Below are 22,818 nucleotides of genomic sequence, written 5' to 3'. Positions count from 1 at the left end.
ATTGCATGATTAAAAGGGCAATTTCATGAGGAAATTACTTTGTCCTAATCTTTTGAAATAAGAGTAATTTATTTATTGTTGACAAGATCTGGGTCATATTAGTCTTTAGTCATATTAGTCATTAGTCTGGGTTTGTGTTGCACATTTCTAGATTGTTTTGTGAACTTGTCACAAGGTACAGAGAGTTAATTATTGAAATTTGGAGCAGTGTTAATAGAGAGCAAACCCATCTTGTTCATTTACATTTGTTCAAGGTGAAATAAATATATGTACACTCTAAAAAATGCTGAGTTGTTTTAACTCAATTTTGGGTCAAATATGGACAAACCCAATTGTTGGATTATAAATTGCATTTTTAAAATTTAGCCAAATAGCTGGGTTTGTCCATATTTGACCCAAAATTGGGTTAAAATAACCCAGCATTTGTTTTTTGAGAGTATATAGTGGCAAAAAGTGATGTCTGGCCTAGCAAAATTGACATCTTCATCCTTTATTAAATCTCCACAATTAATTTAAACTTATTAAAGATTATATAAGCATACTGCAGTTGAGCTTGGAATCAATTGTCAAAACAATAAAACATGCAAAAATAACTGATTATGTTGTAGCCGATGCTTTTACTGAGTTTTTTTTTTTTTTTTTTTTGCAAAATTATTTTGCCCAATAAGGACCATAAAGTTTAGTGTTTTTTTTCTTCCCTATATTTATTTTCTCATATTTTGGTGGTTTAATCTAACTTGTAGGGTCATTAAAAACAAATATCCCCTCTACTGTATGTACTGTATGTATGTATGTATATATATATATATATATATATATATATATATATATATATACAATACATACACAGTGAAAAATAAATATACAGAAATGTAATACATTAATTTTATGCTAAGTAGACTAGAAATTTTGCATATTTAAAATAATATAAATACCCTGCAATTGTCTTGGATTGTCTTAGCTGATGAGCTATTAAATGATATTGGATATTACATATTCAAATCACATAACAAAAAACTGTCAAGAGGCAAACAACACACTGCTTGCAGGGCACAACCTGCCTCTTGCAGAGAATTTTTAGACTGTTTTCATAAGGCAAAGTTAACCATGAGTAATGACTTTTTCGACACCTGAGAAGTGCTACAGACTTAGCGCTGCATGCTACTAAGGCTACAGCACAGGCCATGGAAAGGAACATGGCGAGCTTGGTCGTGCTCGAGCGCCATCTTTGGCTCAACCTTACCGAGATCAAAGAAGCCGACAGAACTAGATTTCTCAACGCACCGGTTTCTAGCTCCAGTCTCTTTGGCCCAGTTGTGAAGGGATTCTCGGAAAGGTACACAGAGGCACAGAAAGCATCCCAGGCTTAGCGACACTTCTTGCTGAAATGCTCGAGCTTCACCTCATCGAGCCAAACAGGTGAAGCAGGCCTCTCAGTCCCGCTCTGTGGCTGCTGATAGCCACCACTAGTCAAGGCCCGCGCAGCAATACCCACTCCCCCGGCGTCAAGGCCAATGATCGACCAGGTACCTCCGAAGATGAATGAAGAAGGATCTCCTCACACAGGCCAACGGAACAATTTGGCATCCCGACCCGATTTATGGGGTCTCCATGTGTGGCCCCTACACGGGTACACCGGGACCTTCCTGAAAGGGTCTTAAGCACTATCTGAAGCATGGGCCCTGTCTTCTCTGCGCCTTTATGCTTTGAAGTGGTCAGGTTTTTCGAGCTGATGCTCGAAAAATCGAGTTGACCCAAAGTCATGTGAGGTGTCTGTGGTACTCTTCTTCCTACAGAAGCTACTGGACACAGGCAGCACCCCATTCACGCTCAAAGTTTACGTGGCAGCCATCGCAGCTACATCATGCTTTGGTGGCTGGCCAATCACTGGGAAGCAATGAACTGGTGGTAAGTTTTCTGAAGACGCTAGGAGGATTAACCCCTCCAGGCCCCTTTCGGTGCCGCCTTGGGACCTCTCCACGGTCCTTAGGGCCCTGAGGGGACCGCCATTTGAGCCGCTCCAGTTGGTTGACCTAAAACCACTCTCGCTAAAGTCTGCTCTCCTGTTAGCATTGGCATCTATCAAGCGAGTGGGGGATCTGCAGGCTCTCTCTGTGAGTCCTGCATGTTTGCGAAACCCAAGCATGGTTACGTACCCAAGGTGCTCTCATTGCCATTTAGAGTACAAGTTATTACGCTATTAGCCCTTACCCCTTCTGCCGAGGATGGGGAGGTTAATCTTTTCTGCCCTGTCAGGGTGGAGTGAATCTATCTGGAGTGTTCTGCGTCTTTTAGGCAGTCAGAACAGCTGTTTGTTTGCTTTAGTGGCAGATCTAAGGGTGATCCACTCACTAAGCAAAGACTGTCTAGATGGAAAGTGGATGCCATTTCTATGGCCTATTCCTCAGTGGGTCAGGTTTGCCCTATAGGTGTCAAGGCCCATGTGCTTGGTCATCTGGTTTTCCATTCAAGATATTTGTGATGCGGCCGGCTGGTCCTCGCCTTCCACATTTATGAAGTTCTATAATATGGAGGTGCCTTCCCTGCAGGCAAAGGTAGGCTACTTTCGGTATGATGAAGACCCGACGTTGTCTGGTCTTGTCTACAAAAATTACTGTGCATAATCACATACATATATATATATAACTTCGGCCGGATATAAAATTGTACTAAAAATCCTGACAGTGTCTGGTTTAGTTAGTTGTTACTGATATATATTATTCAGGCCTGACAGTGTCTGGTCTGTTATATAAATATGCAACCAGTTTCTTAAGGTGCGGCGTTTCGCATGACGTCCCCACTGCGTATAGCTATGCAATACGAACTAGTGACCATTTGAAAGGGAACTACAATCGTAACCTCAGTTCCCTGAGAGAGGAAACAAGTACTGCGTAGCCGGCCGCACCATAATTGGTGAAGTTGTTGCTTCAGTCGTATTAACCTGCTATAATGGCGAATTCGGGGGTCTATATAGGCTAGGCCACGCCCCCTAGGTGTGCTCTGATGTTGGGCTAGCTATTTGGTTGCACGTCAGAGTCGCTCGCGCCATTGGATGTGAAGTTGCTGCAGCACAACCTGAGCATGCCAGACGCTCAGTGTTCTAGCTGTGCAGCTGCAAATGCGTTTTACATATAGGCTTCAGTAAATCGAGGAAAAGGAGTTTCTCCCATTGCGTATACCTCCGCCATATTCGTTCCCTCTCATCATATCAAGGGATTAAGCATTAGCATTGTGTCTCTGTATTTGTATCTCTCTCTCTCTTTTATTTGTTCAAATCATAGACGTTAAATTTTGCCTGGTATTTCTGAATTCATAGCAGTAAAGCAAACAGTTGCAGTGTTTCATGGTTCACTGGCCGGTGATGCACAGTCCAGATGGGCAGTCGTGCTGTGTGTGTGTGTGTGTGTCTGTGTGTGTACACGCATTCATCCTTGTCATTGCTTCTGTTTTCTTGGCCATTGGCCTATTAGAAGTCAATCAGTGTATGTGTTAGTTTTATTTGTCTTGTAAGACCATAATGGTCCGTTGTGCTAATGTGTGTGTGAGTAACACAGCAGCATGAGTGTCACTGTGTTCCAGAATCTTCAGACGCACATGCAGGATAACGAAACCTAACAAACAGCCTATAGGGCACAGGAATATTTCATTTTTTTATTTTCTGGGTTTGTTGGAAGAGACATTTGTGATTATGCATATTTGGTGGTATCTATATTTAGTTAGGTAGGCAAGGAAAATATATGGTTTGAGCAACATTTTCTATTATTAATCAAAATTATCACTATTTGAATTTGTCTGACTGCCTATTTACTGTAGGTTAGTTATAGTTATCTAATCTATAGTTAGTTATCTTATCTTATTGTTAGTTGGCGCAGGCTCCTTAACTCAATCTGCTTGCAATCATGTCATTTTCTAGGCAGCTGATTGGTTCCTGCTGTATCAGTAGCCAATGAGCTTATGTGCTAAGTCTTCAAATACTGGTCAGCTTTCAGAAGCTTTCCACCGTCCCCAGCTCCGCCTGATAGATCTGCTATGTGTAATTTGTGTATGCTGTATCGTACAACAGCAGCATGTCTTACTTTCTCACAGGAAGTAATTAGTTATCACACTGACTCCGCAGGTCTGAACTCGTTATCAATTCTGTTTTACGACTATACACTATCACAAGAGACAGTAATGAGGCCTCACACACTATCATAAGCTCACACTCTTACTGAAACACTTTTAACAGTCATACTGAAAAATATTTAAATGCTTGTCTTCAGTCTCTCTGGTCTTCCAAATGCTGCATGTTGTTAGTTTATTATCAAAACCCAGACAAAAAACTATTGTGACTGTATCACATCATATCATCATAGTACTTTAGTATGGCATTGTATTTTTCTTACATGGTACATTAATTTTTTTTAGGACATGGTACCATGGTAATATTATGGATCAAAAGTTATTATCTAAAGAAATGAACACTTGCATTCAGCATGGACTCATTAAATTGTTCAAAAGTGACAATGTTTCAAAAAGATTTCTATTTCAAATGAATGCTCTTCTTTGGAATTTTCTGTTTGAGTCCCCTAAAATATAAATCATAGTTTCCACAAAAATATTAAGCACTAAACACCACTTTTTGAAAATTTGATAATAATGTTTCTTGAACAGCAAATCAACATATTAGAATGATTTCTGAAGGATCATGTGACCAAATACTATGGCTGCTGAAAATTCAGCTTTACCATCATAGGAATAAAGTAATGTTCAAATGTATTCAATATATTTTGTACTATGGTAGTTTGGAACATGCAATGAAACTGAAATTCATGTTTAATGGTTCTTATATGGTTTACTACCAAAAAATACTGCGCTACTACTATGGTAAATGTCCGAAAAACTTCCACCGCTATGGTACTTTTTGAGTGTTTTGCATCAAATATGATATAACAATGGCACATGGTACACTTACACTATGGTAGTGTCTAAACTGTGGTACCAGCTATAGTTATAATGGAGGCATTCTGAGGAAAAATGTCATTTTTACCATATACAGACATATGGTGATGATACCATGTTTTGTAACTAGTGATTCTGTATTTTTATTTTTTTGTGTTGTGTGTGTTTTGAGCATCGAGTCAAAGAAGGAAAAAAACCTGTTGTGTTCCTACACGCAGTCATGTACATGTACACATAAATGAGACCTCCTTTCCTGTCATGACACACACACACCTTCCTCTGAACAATGTCAGTGAGAAGATACCGTTTCCATTGGCTTGTGGAGGTATTTCTGAGCTCTTCTGTCACGCAGTCTCTCAGTTCTTCTTCAGCTCTCTGACTCAGCTCGCTGTGATGAGGAAGGATCCCTTGAAAACTAACAGCATGTGTGTCAGCTACCCGGAAAAAAGACGCACACCCCCATCACACAAAGAAAAGGGAGTTTTAAATTATATATGTCTGCAGCTGAGAATGTGCTATGGTTGTAATGTCACACAAACTAATAAGGGCTCGGAGAAAAAATGTAGAGATGATGTTTTGGCGACATGCATCAGCTGCATCGGTGTGAAGGATGAAGCCATCTTTTATAAAGATAACAGATTTATCTTATTTTAAAAGGCAATAATCTTTAAAAAAGTGTGACCTGACCTGCTGGAACAAGACAGAGAGATAATCATTATCTTTTAATTTGGTTTCATTCTTACTCAGATTGCTTAAGGAAGTTTGATACGCAAAAATTTGAAGACAGATTCGTTTGGAAGGGAAATGTAAACTCTAATCGTAAACTGATTTTTTTCTTCCACAAGCCAAAATTAATGTTCTTGGTTTCCCACCAAATGCATGCTAACTCGCTTCCTGTGAGGCAATGCACAGCTTCACAAATACACAGAAATATTCAGGTACCATGTCTGGTTGTTCCTCCTAAAATAATACCACAAAATGAAGAAAATCCATCTTGATGGTCTTATTATGATGCAAAATCAGGTTTTGAGGCTGGCAGGGTTAGATCCAAACATCAGGTGCTGTTGCTGGTATTTTTAACTAAAAAGGAAAATGTGAGTGGTGTTGCTCGTTCAAAACCCACCATCACCAAGGTGTTGTGGGTGGTTGTCAGGATGTTTGCTAAGGCGTTCTGAGTGGTTTTTAGTGTTTTGTTGTGTGGTTGCTTGGATTTTCTGGGTGTCTCTATCTATGTTATTGCGGTCAATAACTATGATTCAGGTCTATGCAAGTTCATGGGATTTTTCATCTACCGGTTGAAAATTGTAAGTTCAATCACATAGAAAAGCAATATCACACCTCTTCTCAGCAATCCACATTATTTGAAGTGTCATTTAGTTCTGTATAGCAAAAATACATTACATCAAAGTTCTTTCAGTGTTTATCACTTCAGTGTTTGCCGATGGATGGATGGATGGATGGATGGATGGAACGATGGATGGATGGATAATGAGATGGATGGGTGGATGGATGGATAATGAGATGGATGGATGGATAATGAGATGGATGGCTGGATGGATGGATAATGAGATGGATGGATGGATAATGAGATGGATGGCTGGATGGATGGATAATGAGATGGATGGATGGAATGATGGATGGATCGATAATGAGATAGATGGATAATGAGATGGATGGGTGGATGGATGGATAATGAGATGGATGGATGGATTGATGGATGGATGGAATGATAGATAATGAGATGGATGGATGGAATGATGGATGGATGGATAATGAGATGGATGGATAATGAGATGGATGGATGGATTGATGGATGGATGGAATGATAGATAATGAGATGGATGGATGGATGGATGGATGGATAATGAGATGGATGGATGGAATGATGGATGGATCGATAATGAGATAGATGGATAATGAGATGGATGGGTGGATGGATGGATAATGAGATGGATGGATGGATTGATGGATGGATGGAATGATAGATAATGAGATGGATGGATGGAATGATGGATGGATGGATAATGAGATGGATGGATAATGAGATGGATGGATGGATTGATGGATGGATGGAATGATAGATAATGAGATGGATGGATGGATGGATGGATGGATGGATAATGAGATGGATGGATGGAACGTTGGATGGATTGATGGATGGATGGAATGATAGATAATGAGATGGATGGATGGATGGATGGATAATGAGTTGAATGGATGGATGGATGGATAATGAGATGGATGGATGATGAGATGGATGGATGGAGCGATGGATGGATGGAATGATAGATAATGAGATGGATGGATGGATGGATGGATAATGAGATGGATGGATGAATAATGAGATGGATGGGTGGATGGAACGATGGATGGATAATGAGATGGATGGAACGATGGATGGATGGATGGATGGATGGATAATGAGATGGATGGAACGATGGATGGATGGGTGGATGGATGGATGGATGGATGGATGGATGGATAATGAGATGGATGGAACGATGGATGGATGGGTGGATGGATGGATGGGTGGGTGGATGGATGGATGGATGGATAAAGAGATCGATGGATGGATAGAATGACAGATGGATGGATGGATGGATGGATAATGAGATAGATGTATGGATAGATATGTGGATAATGGGATGGATGGATGGATGGATGGATGGATTGATTGATTGATTGATAATTGGATAAATGGATGGATGGATGGATGAGATAGATAGACAGATAGATAGATAGATAGATAGATAGATAGATAGATAGATAGATAGATAGATAGATAGATAGATACGATAGATAGATAGATAGATAGATAGATAGATAGATAGATAGATAGATAGATAGATAGATAGATAGATAGATAGATACGATAGATAGATAGATAGATACGATAGATAGATAGATAGATAGATAGATAGATGGCTGGATGGATGAGGAATCTTTTTACAAAAAGTCAAAGAAACTACACTTAGTCTACATGTTTATCATAATCACAGGATAAAAAACAAATGGTTAAGCAATCTGAGGACCGTAACAGTAACAGTGAACCAGAGCAAATTGATGATATTTCATCTGTGACTCAGTCAGGCATTAAAAGGACTCCACATTTCAGAGTAGAGGCAATGTTAATGATAGAGGAGTGGAAATGGATTACTGAGGTATTACTGTAGATTGAAACCAAGACTGCTGTTAAAGTCACATTCACACCCCGATGAATAGAGCTGTAGCTAATGTATTTTATATTGTAGCCAAGAAGATGATCTAAATGGGCGGCTCAAGCCATAAAAAGTGTAGATCCAAGAGTTTGGGTCATAAATACCAGCCAGCCATTTTGTACGTGTGCATTCACGTGTACTTTTTCAAAGCTATTAAAGAGTTTTTGTTCTCTGGTAATAGCTATCTTAAATCAGTGAAGTGCTGTAAGAGTCACAGCGGTCTCTGGATTAAACATTCAGTTGTCATCTGCACTGCGAGAAAATTAAAATGGTTTTCTCTGGGTCCGAAAAGGAGGTCCATTATTTACATGCACTGCATTCCCAGTGTGGGAGGTCATTAATGTGTGTGTTTTTTTTTGTTTGTTTTTTGAAAACCAAATACCAGAAAAATGTTCGAACAGTTAGGACCTTAGAGGCTTTTTAATGGTTTATTTTCCTTTAACCTTTCAAAAAAAAGTGTTCAGTGTACTATAAATATATCTGTACAGAACATTTCAATGTGTATTTATTTATGTAAATGCCACAGTTCAATGCTATTGAAGGATGTGTCTGCACTCAAAACTCTACTGGAAGTTTTTAAGGTTTAAAAACATAATTAAATTATATATAATTATAAATAAATTATAATATTTCAATTAAATACCAATTTTGAATTATTTTTTTTACTGTTATTCTAACTTTTTTAACTTATTGTGGGTGTGGCCAATTCAAATTCACACTCATGAATGGAGCCAAATTTTTAATTTTTAGAATTTTGCCCATCCCTTTATTGCAATAGTAATTATATACATATACATATATATAGGCCTATAGTATTCTTTTCAGAAAGGAAAGGAGATATTCAGGGGATTTATACTATTCACCAATCAACATCTAAATCAGTAAATTCTGAATGCAATGAGCTTTCCTACGCCTTATCCAGAAGTTTTTGGTGTTTATAAGAAGATGTCACATTAATTTAGCACATTTATTTTAAGGAGACACACCCAAAATAAAATAAAACAAAAAATAAAAAATAAAATAACAAAATAGAATAAAATAAAATTAAAATAAAAAACAGGGATTTCTGAAGTGAAGACATTTGAATGTTATGTCCTTGGTAACAAATTTCTAACTTTCTCCACAGGAATCTTGGGAAGTCAGGACTGCGGGTGTCATGCCTTGGACTTGGTGAGCATTTTTTTCTTATTTATAAACCAGCAGCTATAAACCATAAACACCCAAAAGGTCACACTGACAATAATCATAGATCTGTGATGCGTTCACACAATATGTTTCAATGATGTGCAGGCAACAGTCTGTGTTTGAAGTCACGTGATCTTGGAAATGTTATCCTCCCTCCATTCATAATTGAAACACACGCTCACTAATTGCCTCACACAGCGGGAGAGTGATGGGTTGACGCTTAATTTATTCTCTTTTCCCTTTTAGTTTCCGATTGGATGTTTTCATTAACAAGACCTGTGAATGGAAACATAATGACTGTATAAATCAGTTTTGAGATAAAAACACGCAGTGGCTTATATAGCAGGCATTTCTATTGCTGCGGGGTTCCTGGAAAACCATGCAGGAGATCACGCAGTTTATTCCAATCTGGCCGTTCTATATTTAGCACTTCAACAACTAATTCAAGATATGCAAAAAAATTACAGCAGTGTCAGTTCTGGTGTGATGTTCTGCTCTTATTTCATAAAAATGCAAGAATTCGAATGGTGTTTTTGAAAATGGTTTCGTATCCAAGAGCAAACTTATTTTTCTCGCATGAAAACCACGGGGCATTGAAAACTGAATTGGTTTGGTGTGGACTGAACTAGGATAAGTAAGACGGATTTTATTGTTGTCACACTAAAGGCTTTCAGAAAGAGCACTGAGGAACAAACAGCTGCTATTCACCATAAAAAAGCCCTAGGCTTATCTCCACAATCCATTTCCATATGGTGTCTCTCTTATCTTAGGTAAGAATCTTCCTCTGTACGAGTCTTTCCTCCTGCATCCAAATACACACTGCCCTTCAAAACATTTTAAAAAAAAGTTTACTATGCTCACCAAAGCTGCAAATATTTAATCAATGACATAGAAAAACAGTCATATTGCGAAATTTTATTACAATTTCAAAAATGCAATATATTTTAAAAATGTACAATGTTTTTCTGTGATCACAAAGCTGAATTTTCAGCATCATTACTCTGGTCTTCAGTGTCATTATCCTATTCAGAAATTGTGCTAATCTTATGTAATATTCAGATGTGCTGCTCAAGAAATATATCTGATTATTATAATGCATCTTAGATGAAAGGGGAAAAAAGGGAAAAAAGTTAACTGTCACTGTTGCTAAATTTAATGCATCCTTGGTGATAATGTATTATTTTTTATTATTTTTTTTTTTAAATCGTACTGACCCCTAACTCTTGAACGGGAATGTACAGAAAGAAATAATAATTAAAAATAAGTTACTTGAAAAAAAAAATGTCCTTGTTGTAAAATTGTACTTATTTAACAACATCCAAATGTATTATTACTATATGAATTGTTGACTTTCACTATTATTAGCTAACAGACCAAGTTAACATCAAAATGTTGAACTCATTGATGTTGCATTGATGTTGCTGTCAGTGTCACGAGAAAATAAACAACTTTTAATGAAAAGTGAATAAAATGGATTTGAGTGGCGTTTGGTGTTATTTAACTTCCGGCAAATTTAGATTTGCTCTGAAAGTTAGTCTGGCAAAGAGCTCATTCAAGCCCATTTCCAATCCGCCGAAATCGCGGCACCAATCAGAAACGTTGATGGGGCTTTACACAATGACGACAGCGCTGGGATTTTGAAGCAGATTTTGTAGCCTACATTACAAAGATGGATGCCACCGTCGAACATAACTTGTTCGAATCAGCTATCCCGTCTGTTTTAAGCGGTTTGAACGTTTCCTTTTTGTTAAAAACCGAAGAAAAAAAGAACAACACTCGGAGATGTTTCTCCGCCGGCCGCCCATAGACATTAAAAGAAATGGACAGGGCGACCCCATTGATTTCAACGGAGAAGACTGAAGCCCAATTTTTGCACTTCCTGTCTGATGTCTGAGCCACTGCGCAGACTCAAACTGAGCGTGACGACAGTCTAACAGTTGTAAATCTTCTAGTAGCTGTGCCAAGACTCTCTATCTATGGGCTTCTCCCATTGACAGTAAAAGGCTTCTCCCTCGACTTTATGCCTCCATGTCCCCCCGATTGCCTCATAGACAGTAAAAGATTGCCTGCAAGCTTCTCCTTCTGTCTATACGGTAATGTCTCTATTGTGCGGCAGAAAGTTGCGTGATGACGCAATCGTTAGCCTATTTTTCACAAAAACGACATCTACAGGGGCGTAACGTAAGATACAAAGTAATGGAGCGTTTTATACATTGTCATGTTTCTTTAGAAATAAATAATGGACAAATTAAGTCTTTGGATGCCTCAGATGTAAAGTTATTCGCTGTCAAAGTGACGCCAAAATGAATGGGATGCTAACAGTGAAGTTCTGCTACAATGGCGGCTCCCGCGAGGCTTCATCTTCCGGCTGATGGATTACACCCTTGATTACCCCCTTGCGGCCGCCGCTCTGCATATGATCGCTCTGATTGGTTTTAGGTCTACCCGCGACGTCCGTTGATGACGCCCCTCTAGAAATGATTTGTCTATGACGCTTTGTCAGACCATAACTCAGTTACAACTGAGAATGGTCTGGTTTTAACCAGGCTAGTTTTTTACATGCACTTTCTGTATTATTTAGTACCTGAGTATACAAATCAGCAAACATGCTCACACAAGCTGTGCTGAATGAAACTTGCAACTTGTTTTGTGAATAAGGCTTAAACTACTAAAAGCTATTATAGCTTAATTTCACGCCTGCTTATTCACTGATGGTTAGTGATTGAAATGCAGGTTTTAGTGCTGAAATACTTTGCAACTGACTTTCATTGCTTGTAGCTTCTATTATTCTGAGACGTCAGAGGTCATTGCTTCAGGTCGGACATCGCAAACATTAGCCACTTGACCAACCACTGCAGGCTGATAAGATTTCAGTGTTTCAGACATGCACTTTACTGAATACATGAGGACAGCTTTCAGTGGAAACCACCAAAGCAGCAGTAATTTTTTATATAGGCTTGTGTGCATATGTGCATGTATAAATGTATGTTCATTCATGCGAGTCAGTGGTGTTTGTTTAAAGACTGATTGAAACACAACGGTGACAAATGGTTTATTTTTGTGCAAAAATCTAAAATAGGTATAACTAGTAAATATCACTCTAGGTACACTTCAATATTTTAGTGAATAAATGTGTAAAATATAACAGCATCAGGTCTTATATTAATTTCCTAATTTAAATTGTATATATATATATATATATATACTAATGTAAATTTAAAAACTCAGTAAGATATATATGTGAGGAGATCCTGGATTATAGGCTTAAAGATCCTGCGTTCCCTTTGTCCCTAGTTTGTCTCAGTTGATGAGCTGCTGAAGACCCTGGTGGACACTGTTGCTCACAATAGCTGTACGCATAAAGTTATCTGGCAGGATGAGGACTGTTACGTCATGTACCAAACACAAGAAATGCGCCAAATGCTTCTTATCGCTGCACAGGTGTCACCAAGGGAACGTAACACTTGCAAACGCCCACACCATTTCCTCTTTTATCTGGCAACCCATGGGCGCTTGATCACCATGGGAACAGCTGATCAGCCCCGACGGGTTCCCTCACCCTGAAACACAGTCGGGTGTTTCTTCGAATGCCAACTGATCCCATATATTGAAGCCTAGGACACCAATGCTTGCTGGAGAGATGCTCATCCCGCAGCGGGGGTGAGTTTTAGGGTGATAGTAGGTGATTCTGACAGGGATGTGGGGCAGTGACTACAGAGTCTTACCCTGACAGCAATGAATCATGGGTGCTTTAGACTGCCAGCAGTGTGAGTCAGGCCAAGAATAACAGAGGCCTCGGGAAATCCTGGGACAGATTTTCCCAAGAATCAACCTCATTTTTATCTCTTTAGCAATATGCTGAACTAAAGTATTGAAGCATTTATTTGTTTATGTATATTATATATATATATATATATATATATATATATATATATAAACACAGTGGGGCCAAAAAGTATTTAGTCAGCCACTGATTGTGCAAGTTCTCCTACTTAGAATGATAAGAGAGGTCTGTAATTTTCATCATAGGTACACTTCAATTATGAGAGACAAAATGAGGGAAAAAAAAATCCAGGAAATCACATTGTAGGATTTTAAAAGAATCTATTTGTAAATTATGGTGGAAAATAAGTATTTGGTCACCCACAAACCAGCAAGATTTCTGGCTCTCACAGACCTGTAGCTTCTTCTATAAGAAGCTCTTCTGTCCTCCACTCGTTACCTGTATTACTGGCACCTGTTTGAACCCGTTATCTGTATAAAAGACACCTGTCCACAGCCTCAAACAGTCACACTCCAAACTCAACCATGGCCAAGACCAAAGAGCTGTCGAATGACACCAGGAAGAAAATTGTAGACCTGCACCAGGCTGGGAAGAGGGAATCTACAATAGGCAAGCAGCTTGGTGTAAAACAAATCAACTGTGGGAGTAATTGTAAGAAAATGGAAGACATAACAAGACATCTGATAATCTCCCTCGATCTGGGGCTCCACGCAAGATCTCATCCCGTGGGGTCAAAATGATCATGAGAACGGTGAGCAAAAAATCCCAGAACTACATGGAGGGACCTGATGAATGACCTGGAGAGAGCTGGACCAAAGTAACAGAGGCTACCATCAGTAACACACTACACCGAGAGGGACTCTAATCCTGCAGTGCCAGGCGTGTCCCCCTGCTTAAGCCAATACATGTCCAGGCCCGTCTGAAGTTTGCCAGAGGGCATATGGATGATCCGGAAGAGGATTGGGAGAATATCATGTGGTCAAAATAGACATTTTTGGTAAACACTCAACTCTTCGTGTTTGGAGGAAGAAGAATGCAGAGTTGCGTCCCAAGAACACCATAACTACTGTAAAAAAAAAGGGGGTGGAAACATCCTGCTTTTGGGGCTGTTTTTCTGCAAAGGGGACAGGAAAACTGATCCGTGTTGAGGGAAGAATGAACGGGGCCATGTATCGTGAGATTTTAAGCCAAAACATCCTTCCATAAGTGAGAGCCTTGAAGATTAAACGTGGCTGGATCTTCCAGCATGAATGATCCCAAACACACCGCCTGGGCAACGAAGGAGTGGCTCAGTAAAAAGCATTTACAACACCATTATTATGTCATATTGAATGAAATCAATAGGGAAATGTTGATTTGTTTACATCAATAGGCAAGTGAAATGTATAACCTTCATCAAGTCCACTGAACAACAATGAAGTTTTCTTAAGTTCTTCTTTAACTTGTATTATTACTGTAAAATATTCAGATTCAGGTCTGTGTTTCCTTCTAATGTGTTTGAAGGTTTCAGTGGCAGGCGCCAGACCAAATGAATTAAACTCTGATTGGAATACATTTACATTTATTCATTTTGCAGACGCTTTTATACAATAGCGACTTATAAATGAGGAATGCAGCAAGCGATTCATCATGAAAAGGCAAACAAGAAGAAGAGTAGAGAAGACGTGCTTAAAGGGGTGGTTTACTGCTTTTTTTCTTTTCATGACTGTGTTTATGGGGTGAAAAAATGAAAAAAGTGAAATCGCAATCAACCACCCCTTTAAAATACAAAGTTTCAGACATTGCTTAGACTAGCATTAAAGGAAGGGATTAAAGGAAAGTGAAAGATAGTTTTTTTTATGATGAGCTTAAGTGCTCACAGAAAAGATGCTGAGTTTGCCGCTGTCTTTTGAATGTTGTCAGGGACTCTGCATTGCGGATGAAGGTGGGGAGATCATTCCACCAGCAAGGAACACCAAATTTGTGAAAGAAACAGTGAGAGTGATTTTGTGTCTCTCTGTGATGGTACCACACGAGCCATGGCTCATTTACCGATTGTAGGCCCTCTGGTAAGGATGTGGATGAGCGACGGCATCACAGAGAGGCACAAAATCACTATAATAATAAACAAACTCTGATAACTCTGACTCACACTCCCTCCCTCTCTTTCTTTCAATTTCTTTCTCTCTATCAGGCACGTGGGTGACATTCGGGGGGCAGATTACAGATGAGGTGAGTATTTCAAAATGTTTATATTCATAACCAGAAAGTAAACCTAATTCTTTACGATACATTTTCAACAGAAATGAATCCATAGATTAAACAATTTTTTTAAAACACACACACATATATATATATATGTATAATGTATATATATAGTACATAATCTGTTTTGACCCATAATTCCCATTTCTAAATCCACTTTAGCCATAAGCACAAATTAAAGCCTAGTTCACACTACATGATTTTAAGACCGATTTGCAAATCGTTGAGCTCGCCGGCAAGTCAGGGTGTTATAGCGTGCAAATTGCGGGGGAATAGCGGGCGATGAACGCTCCTCAATCTGTTATTATGAAAGAGCCAACAACACATCAAAGACGCTCACAGATGCCTCGCAGACATGTCGTCTAGCCCAGAAAAATATCTAGCATGCTAGATATCCAGAGAGCTGTCGCACGACTCAACCTCACATGATGCCATGAGCTACAGCCAATCAGAGCAAGGCATGGGTTAAGGTCACAGAGTAAATCTTATTTTTTATTTTTTTTGCATTTTTTGAGCAAATCATCGTGCAAACAGTTTGCAGCACTAGTTTCTGTCTGAAGTCCATATTCGTGTGTTGTCTTCTTCGCTGGGTATTGGCACGTATGCTGTTTCGCGCAATTTCCAGTAAATTTTTTTGACAAAACGTGGTTTGTAGATGTTGTGGCAGATTTCCACTCTCAATTCAAATAATCAAAGTCTGGTTCAGTTCGTGAAGAAAATTGCTCAGAGTCGAGGTTTTGGGTCTCAGAAAAGCAACTTTATTGAGCGGCTCAACAAAGTGAGATGTCGGCCAGTCATCTGATCTTACAATGGTCTGCACTCGTTTCTTATACCTTTTTCTTATCTTGTGGTACCCAACTAGCGCCTAACTCGTTATCTTTTCTCTCTTTGCTCCTCCTTATTACTCCTCCCAGATTAAACACACCTGCATCATTATTTTATTTTTAATTGGGGCAACCTTCTTTGCGCATGCGTATCTTTTTAAAAATGGCTTTATGCATGATTTTCAGGTACTTTTCCATGCCCTTTCACCCAGTTTCTTCTCCTGTCCTCACTTGACTTGCCTTTTGGCCTAGTTTTTTCTGTTTGGCACAGACTTACATGCACGCTTCTTTCATATGTACATAGGACAAGCAGAATTCTCCAACATAGACAAGATAGAATCGTTGTTGTCAACTCGTGTAGTGCATTATCTCTTGTTGCGGATCAATCACGTTGTGTCGTGTGGTGTGAAAAGCTCAACAACTTGAACACTCCTGATTTCACAGAGAGCAAGTCATGTAGTGTGAACCGCACAGTTCAGCACAACGTTTTAAAATCATGCAATGTGAACTAGGCTTTAGCCAAGATAAGCATGTTCTGTGTTAACAGTCTTGGCAGAGAGGAAGGCTCGTAGACACATTGTGCTGTGGTCTTCCTCATTATTCAAATAATAACATCATTCTGCCAGTGTCCCTTTCTGACACTCACCCAAGGCAAATGCACATAAATACTAGCAGTTCTTGCATAATAAAAGTCCCTGTGGCAACAACTTTCACGACAAGCCTGTCTCTCCCCAGAGGCGGAGTCTCCTCTTTTGTCCAGTCATCCCTCTTGTCCAATCAAATTAAGCGAGATGCGAACGTCCCAGTTCGGTCCCCTTCTCCACATGTCATAAGTCATCTCATCAACAGTTGAACAGACGGTTTTGCCTTATCGGCCTGCTAATATACAACTACGCCGACAGAACGAATCACTGTCACTCATGCTGGCTGACAGATCTCCATCAAATACAGAAAGAGAGAGAGAGAGACTGATGGATTGTAGAGATTGCAGAGGTTTTAACCACCATTTCAACGGTTCTTTCATCAGAAGATAAAACTCTGATCGATATGTCATTGCATGCATGACCACTGGCTGTATGAAAAAGGACCCATATTTTTGCAGTAAAGTCAAGTAGATTGTATGTTTTTACATTTTGATTGTATTACTTTTTGTTATGTTGAATTCCTGTTTATGAAAAAAGATGCTGCAGAGTGTGACGTCGTTTCACGACAGTGTCCATTGAAATTCCTCAGATCATTATTGTACGTGTACATAAAGAAAGGGTGGAATCCGACTTGTCCTGTTTTCCGCTTGCAAATTCCACCATGCAAATAGTAATCCGCCATGGCGTGAGCACAACTGCCTTTAAAGGGAATGGAAGATGAGACTCTGATTGTTTTTTTGTTTTGTTTTTTGATTTTTAGTTTTTTTTGCCATGCGCAAGACGCTGCAAAAGACACGTCCATCTAGAAACTGTTTACAAAGAACAACAATGAAAAAACTGTGCAATGGATCGCAAAATCACAATCGTTTCAAATTAGTAATGATGACTTGTGTGTTTAATAGCTTGTGCTCTGAAATATTGAAGATATTTGAAGAGTTCAGATGCAAAAGCCTCTAAATGCCATTTGAAATTTTCTTCTTTAATGATGATTTTTATCAAACGTTTACATTTAAGTTCAGTAATTTCACTTAAATAACAATTAATAGGTAATTATCATCGCAATTTAAGTGAAATCACTGAACTTAAATATACAAGCTTGATAAAAATCATCATTAAAGAAGAAAATTTCAAATGGCATTTAGAGGCTTTTGCATCTGAACTCTTCATTTGTGACATTGCAATGCAGTTTAATTTATCACCCTACCTCAGGACTGTTAGTATTTATAAAATGATGAGCACAATTTTTAAAGGATATATTAACCAAGCATCCATTGCATAATAATAATCTTGTGTTAATATGCACATGAGTGCCACTCTGTTCATCTGCCTGAAAATCTATCCGTAAAGACATGTATTATTTTTTCAGAATTATGAGACAAACAATGTGTGGTGAACAGAATGAACTGTCAGATGCTGTTATTCCTATACATAGTGACAAGCAGCATTAAATGCCAGGATAGAGGCGAGTGCTTGGAAGGGAGGGGTTAAAGAATAACAGTGCTCGGTGAAATCAGCTGAAGAGGAAAATCTTTCAGGGACAGAGCAAGCTATTGCATTTTGATGAAAGATTACAAAGATAAATGGCTCCTTTAGAATACAGTAACATACATTTTGTGATCCTGTTCTGCTCCTCTCTCTCCATGATTGCCTATCCTAACTGCACTGTTAATATGAATAAAAGTGGCAAAGATATTCTAGGTTTAACACAATATGTAAAAAAAACAACAACAACAACAACAAAAATAAATCAACTCAGCCCTGAATTCGGTTAAGTGCAAGGGGCATGAACGTTATAAAAGTGCTTCACATGGCAGTGAGTCATGTGAAGAGGATTCTAAGCTCTCTTCATTGATGATTGAGTGCAGCTGAGAGCTTGATGGGGATTGTGTGTGTGTGTGCGTGCATGTGTGTGTGTGTTTTGCAGGTAGCAGAGCAGCTGATGACTATAGCCTATGAAAACGGGGTCAACCTCTTTGACACTGCAGAGGTCTACTCAGCTGGGAAGTGAGTTTGGCCTTTGACTTACAGCAAAATTAATGGCTGAATTCATCTGGACACCTTTATTACCGTTTCATACCATCTAACTATTCTAAATATTGCATACTACATAACCTATTTAATGGATAGTATGGGAATTGGGATTCAGCACATAGTCCAGCCTGTAAAGTTCATATCCAAACTTCTATCTTGCCGGCTGTTTATCTAAACCTGTTAGGAGATGCAGAAGGGAATTCTCTATGATTGAAATTCGCCCACTGATAGCATCATTTCTGTACATATTTTCTGCATTAATGCTTTGATGCATCAAATTCACTAAAGGAATTATGCATTCAGGGTGTGATGCAAACTGCCACAAATTTAGTATTGAATGCAATTTACATGGGGCAATTTTGCAGGCCTGTTAAGCAGTGCAGGATGCAACAAACTATGAACAATATGTATCTGTACACCTTTAAAATGGCAAAAGTCTGGATATGTGCCTGATAGTAATGCTTTTGAGCATCATTTGATAAATGACTGTTGCCATAATCACTATAAAAGTACACTTACATTCATTTCGAATAAGCTTTAAATTTCCTACGGATTTCCCCGGACAGTAACCATAACTCAACATTATCTGTGTTGAGGCAAATAGCGCTGACGTTTGTGATAGTTGCAAATTCGGTAATGAAACTGCCAACGCGTTCTCATCCCAAAGCGCCATATAGGACGCTTTTGCAAAAGCGTAAATATCCAACGCACATGGCACCCTTTAACGTCTAATGAGACGCTTCGGTTAATGGTTAAGTATACAAAGGAGGTGTGTTTGCCCTGAAACGAATGACAGTAACTTTCTTTGAAATATTATTGCAAAGTACTCAAAATGTGTCTTTCTTCACAGGGCTGAAATCATCCTAGGAAACATTATCAAGAAGAAGTGTTGGAGGTATTTATCTTAGTTTTCTATAAATATATTTATTTAAAGGAGATCCCCACTGATCAATTTAGTTGAGAAATGTATAAAACATAATCACTTTACACATAATCCATAATCTGTCTGTGTGTGTACAGGAGATCCAGTCTGGTCATCACTACTAAACTGTACTGGGGAGGAAAGTAAGTATTATTGTAGTGGATCCATCCATCTATAGTCCGTCCGTCCGTCTACTCTATTCATTTTATTAGTAGTAACTATACTCTTATTTTCTCCTTAAAATTTAGGCATTTTTCTGTCTTTCTTTCTTTCTTTCTTTCTTTCTTTCTTTCTTTCTTTCTTTCTTTCTTTCTTTCTCTCTCTCTCTCTCTCTCTCTCTCTCTCTCTCTCTCTCTCTCTCTCTCTCTCTCTAGGGCAGAGACAGAGCGTGGGCTCTCGAGGAAGCACATTATTGAAGGTAGATATTCTTCTTTCTTCTAATCCCCCTGTTGTTTGTAATTGACCTGAACCTTTTTTCTTCTTTTCTTTTTCATTGCCTCCTCCTTTATTGATTTTTTTCTCCTTCGCTGCAGTGTGTGGTGTTGTTCCTAATAAAAGCTCAGCACCCACACTAACATTCATTCTTAAACAGTGTGAGATTCTCTCTCTCTCTCTCTCTCTCTCTATATATATATATATATATATATATATATATATATATATATATATTATCTCTCTCTCTCTGTCTCTCGATAAATGTAGATTTGATTTAATACAGAGAGCACATGCAAACCAATGGAATGATTTAAACACAGTATGTATAGAAACCATTCACGTACACTTTCAAATATAATTTTTATAATCATATGATTGTCTTGTTTTCCAGTAAAATGCCTAAACTGTAATCTTTAAAACAAGATACATTTAAATTAGAAGAGTAAGACTTATTTATTTGTTTCTTTGTTTATGTTTTTCTTACTCCCGTGATCACATACAGATTTAGCTGCAGTTTGTCACCTTTAAAAGCTTTTCATTTATTTCGTAATTTAATTTTAATTTTACCATAGGCCTTATGTGGTATTCTCATAATCGACAGCATGTAATTATGGGAAGTGTTTGAGATTGTAAGCTTTATTTGAGTGCCTGATTAAGAGTGCAAATCTACATGGAATAATATTCTCATTTATCTCTGCTCTATTACTGTATTACTATGAGACGGATGCAGACCACTGATTTTATAGTTTAATATCTATAATGTCATTTCTGTATCACTTTCTGATTGCGAAACCTCACAGTTTGTATTTCATGAAACTAATTGAATCATTTGCATAGAGTTTACCACTCTAGCTTGTGTGTAGTTTTCCTTTCTGGCTCGTCTCTCTCTCTCTCTCTCTCTCTCTCTCTCTCTCTCTCTCTCTCTCTCTCTCTCTCTCTCTCTCTCTCTCTCTCTCTCTCTCTCTCTCTCTCTCTCTCTCTCTCTCTCTCTCTCTCTCTCTCTCTCTCTCTCTCTCTCTCTCTCTCTCTCTCTCTCTCTCTCTCTCTCTCTCTCTCTCTTGTCCTTGTTAGCTCGTGTTTGTATGACATTGTTTGTGGGCTAAAAAGGACCGTCTGTTTATCCTTTAAAAAGCTTGCTGCTAAGAATATCTCATCCACAAACCCAGAAAATTGTGACTGATGATAGCCGTGGCGGATGCGAGGGCGCACTCGGTGAGCAAGGGGCAGATTCATGATTCTGAGATTGGCTGGTACAGTGTTTTTGTGATGAATTAGTGTGCAGTTTATCTGTCAGATTAATTTCAGTATGGCAGAGTAATCACGTCGGCGTCTGATCACCTGAAAGCTCTCTGACTTTGTTTCAGCACACCTGGTGTTTGCTCTCTCTCTTTCTCTCTCAGCCAAGATTTATTGGCATGACTGTAAAGCATCATAGTTTTGCCAATGCTTCACTTTCACAGTACTTACACATACGTAGGTGTATAAAATAATACAATTATATTTAAAAGAAAAGCTCAAATGGAACGAAGGATAAATGTGTTCGGAGATAGAGTGACCCCAATAAGTATTTGGACACTTAAACAGCCCTCAGAAAAGCTTGTCATTGCATTAAATGTCAAACCAAGTTGCATTTATTTAAAGAAAAACAGGTCAAGAACACTTTTCATGCAAAACATTTGACAGAACAGATGTTTGTGAGGTTCTAAATGCAAAGGCAAGAGATAAGATGTTTCTTTTTTAAGAAATTTATAAAATGATCAAAAGTGACAATAAGGACATTTATAAATACAACAGATTTCTACCTCAAATAAACACTGTTCCATTTGACTCTATATTCATTAAGTATCCGAAAAGAAAAAAAAAATCCCGGTAGAATATTTTTAAACCAAAAAATGTTGTAGTAATGATGCTGAAAAATAATAAATGGCATTTTAATATAATACATTAGAAAATAAAACAGTTATTTTAAATTGTAATACTAATTCATAATATTGTTGAGTTTATTAATAAATGCAGCCTAAGTAAGCATCAAAAACATAAGGAAATCTTACTGACCTCAAACCTTTGGTAATAGTAATGTATTGTTTATGGTGTTGTGTAACATTAATTTTAAGTGTGCCTGATGTGTTCTATTAGGGCCACTGGTCTGTAAATAAGAATGAAACGATATATTCTGGTCGATATGATTGACTTATGATTATTATTTTTGTGTTCCTGAATTTTATACCAATAAATATGCAATATTTTTATGACTGATAACTAATATAATGCTCAATATTATACATCTGTTAGGGTTGTGTTCAAAATAGTGTTCAAAGTTATATAATAATCTGGATCATTTTAAACCTAATATTGGACGATACCAAAATGGTCACTGATCTAACCCTAGTCTATAAATATACGTACACAAACAAACATTGATGTGCTTTATAGATGTGGTCCATAAAACTAAGGCATTATCCCAAATGATCTGAAGCCATACAATAGTTTTGTGTGTAATTTTTTGATGAATGTCTTTCTGATCGAACACTGATCATTCCCCAGGACATTGTATAATGATTTCGGGTGCAGTTTGGTTTCACAAATCAAT

At 38.2% G+C, this 22,818-nt stretch overlaps 1 protein-coding gene across 2 annotated transcripts in view; it reads left to right on the top strand.

The window, feature by feature from the left end:
* The window catches only part of kcnab1b (potassium voltage-gated channel subfamily A regulatory beta subunit 1b), a 51,012-nt gene that overhangs the window by 8,862 nt on the left and 19,332 nt on the right, over positions 1-22,818 (top strand). For both annotated transcript variants that reach the window (XM_039695107.2, XM_039695106.2), the window contains exons 2-7: positions 9,286-9,329; positions 15,302-15,339; positions 18,765-18,844; positions 19,722-19,766; positions 19,892-19,936; positions 20,168-20,211. In XM_039695107.2, coding sequence (XP_039551041.2) covers positions 9,286-9,329; positions 15,302-15,339; positions 18,765-18,844; positions 19,722-19,766; positions 19,892-19,936; positions 20,168-20,211 — 296 coding nt within the window. The remainder of the gene's footprint in view (positions 1-9,285; positions 9,330-15,301; positions 15,340-18,764; positions 18,845-19,721; positions 19,767-19,891; positions 19,937-20,167; positions 20,212-22,818) is intronic.

The sequence above is a fragment of the Pimephales promelas genome, chromosome 5 (genome assembly GCF_988280905.1).
Source record: "Pimephales promelas chromosome 5, fPimPro1.hap1.1, whole genome shotgun sequence".
Classification (NCBI taxonomy): domain Eukaryota; kingdom Metazoa; phylum Chordata; class Actinopteri; order Cypriniformes; family Leuciscidae; genus Pimephales; species Pimephales promelas.
The sequence above is the reverse complement of the archived record's forward strand: the minus strand, read 5'-3'. Positions and strand labels throughout refer to the sequence as shown.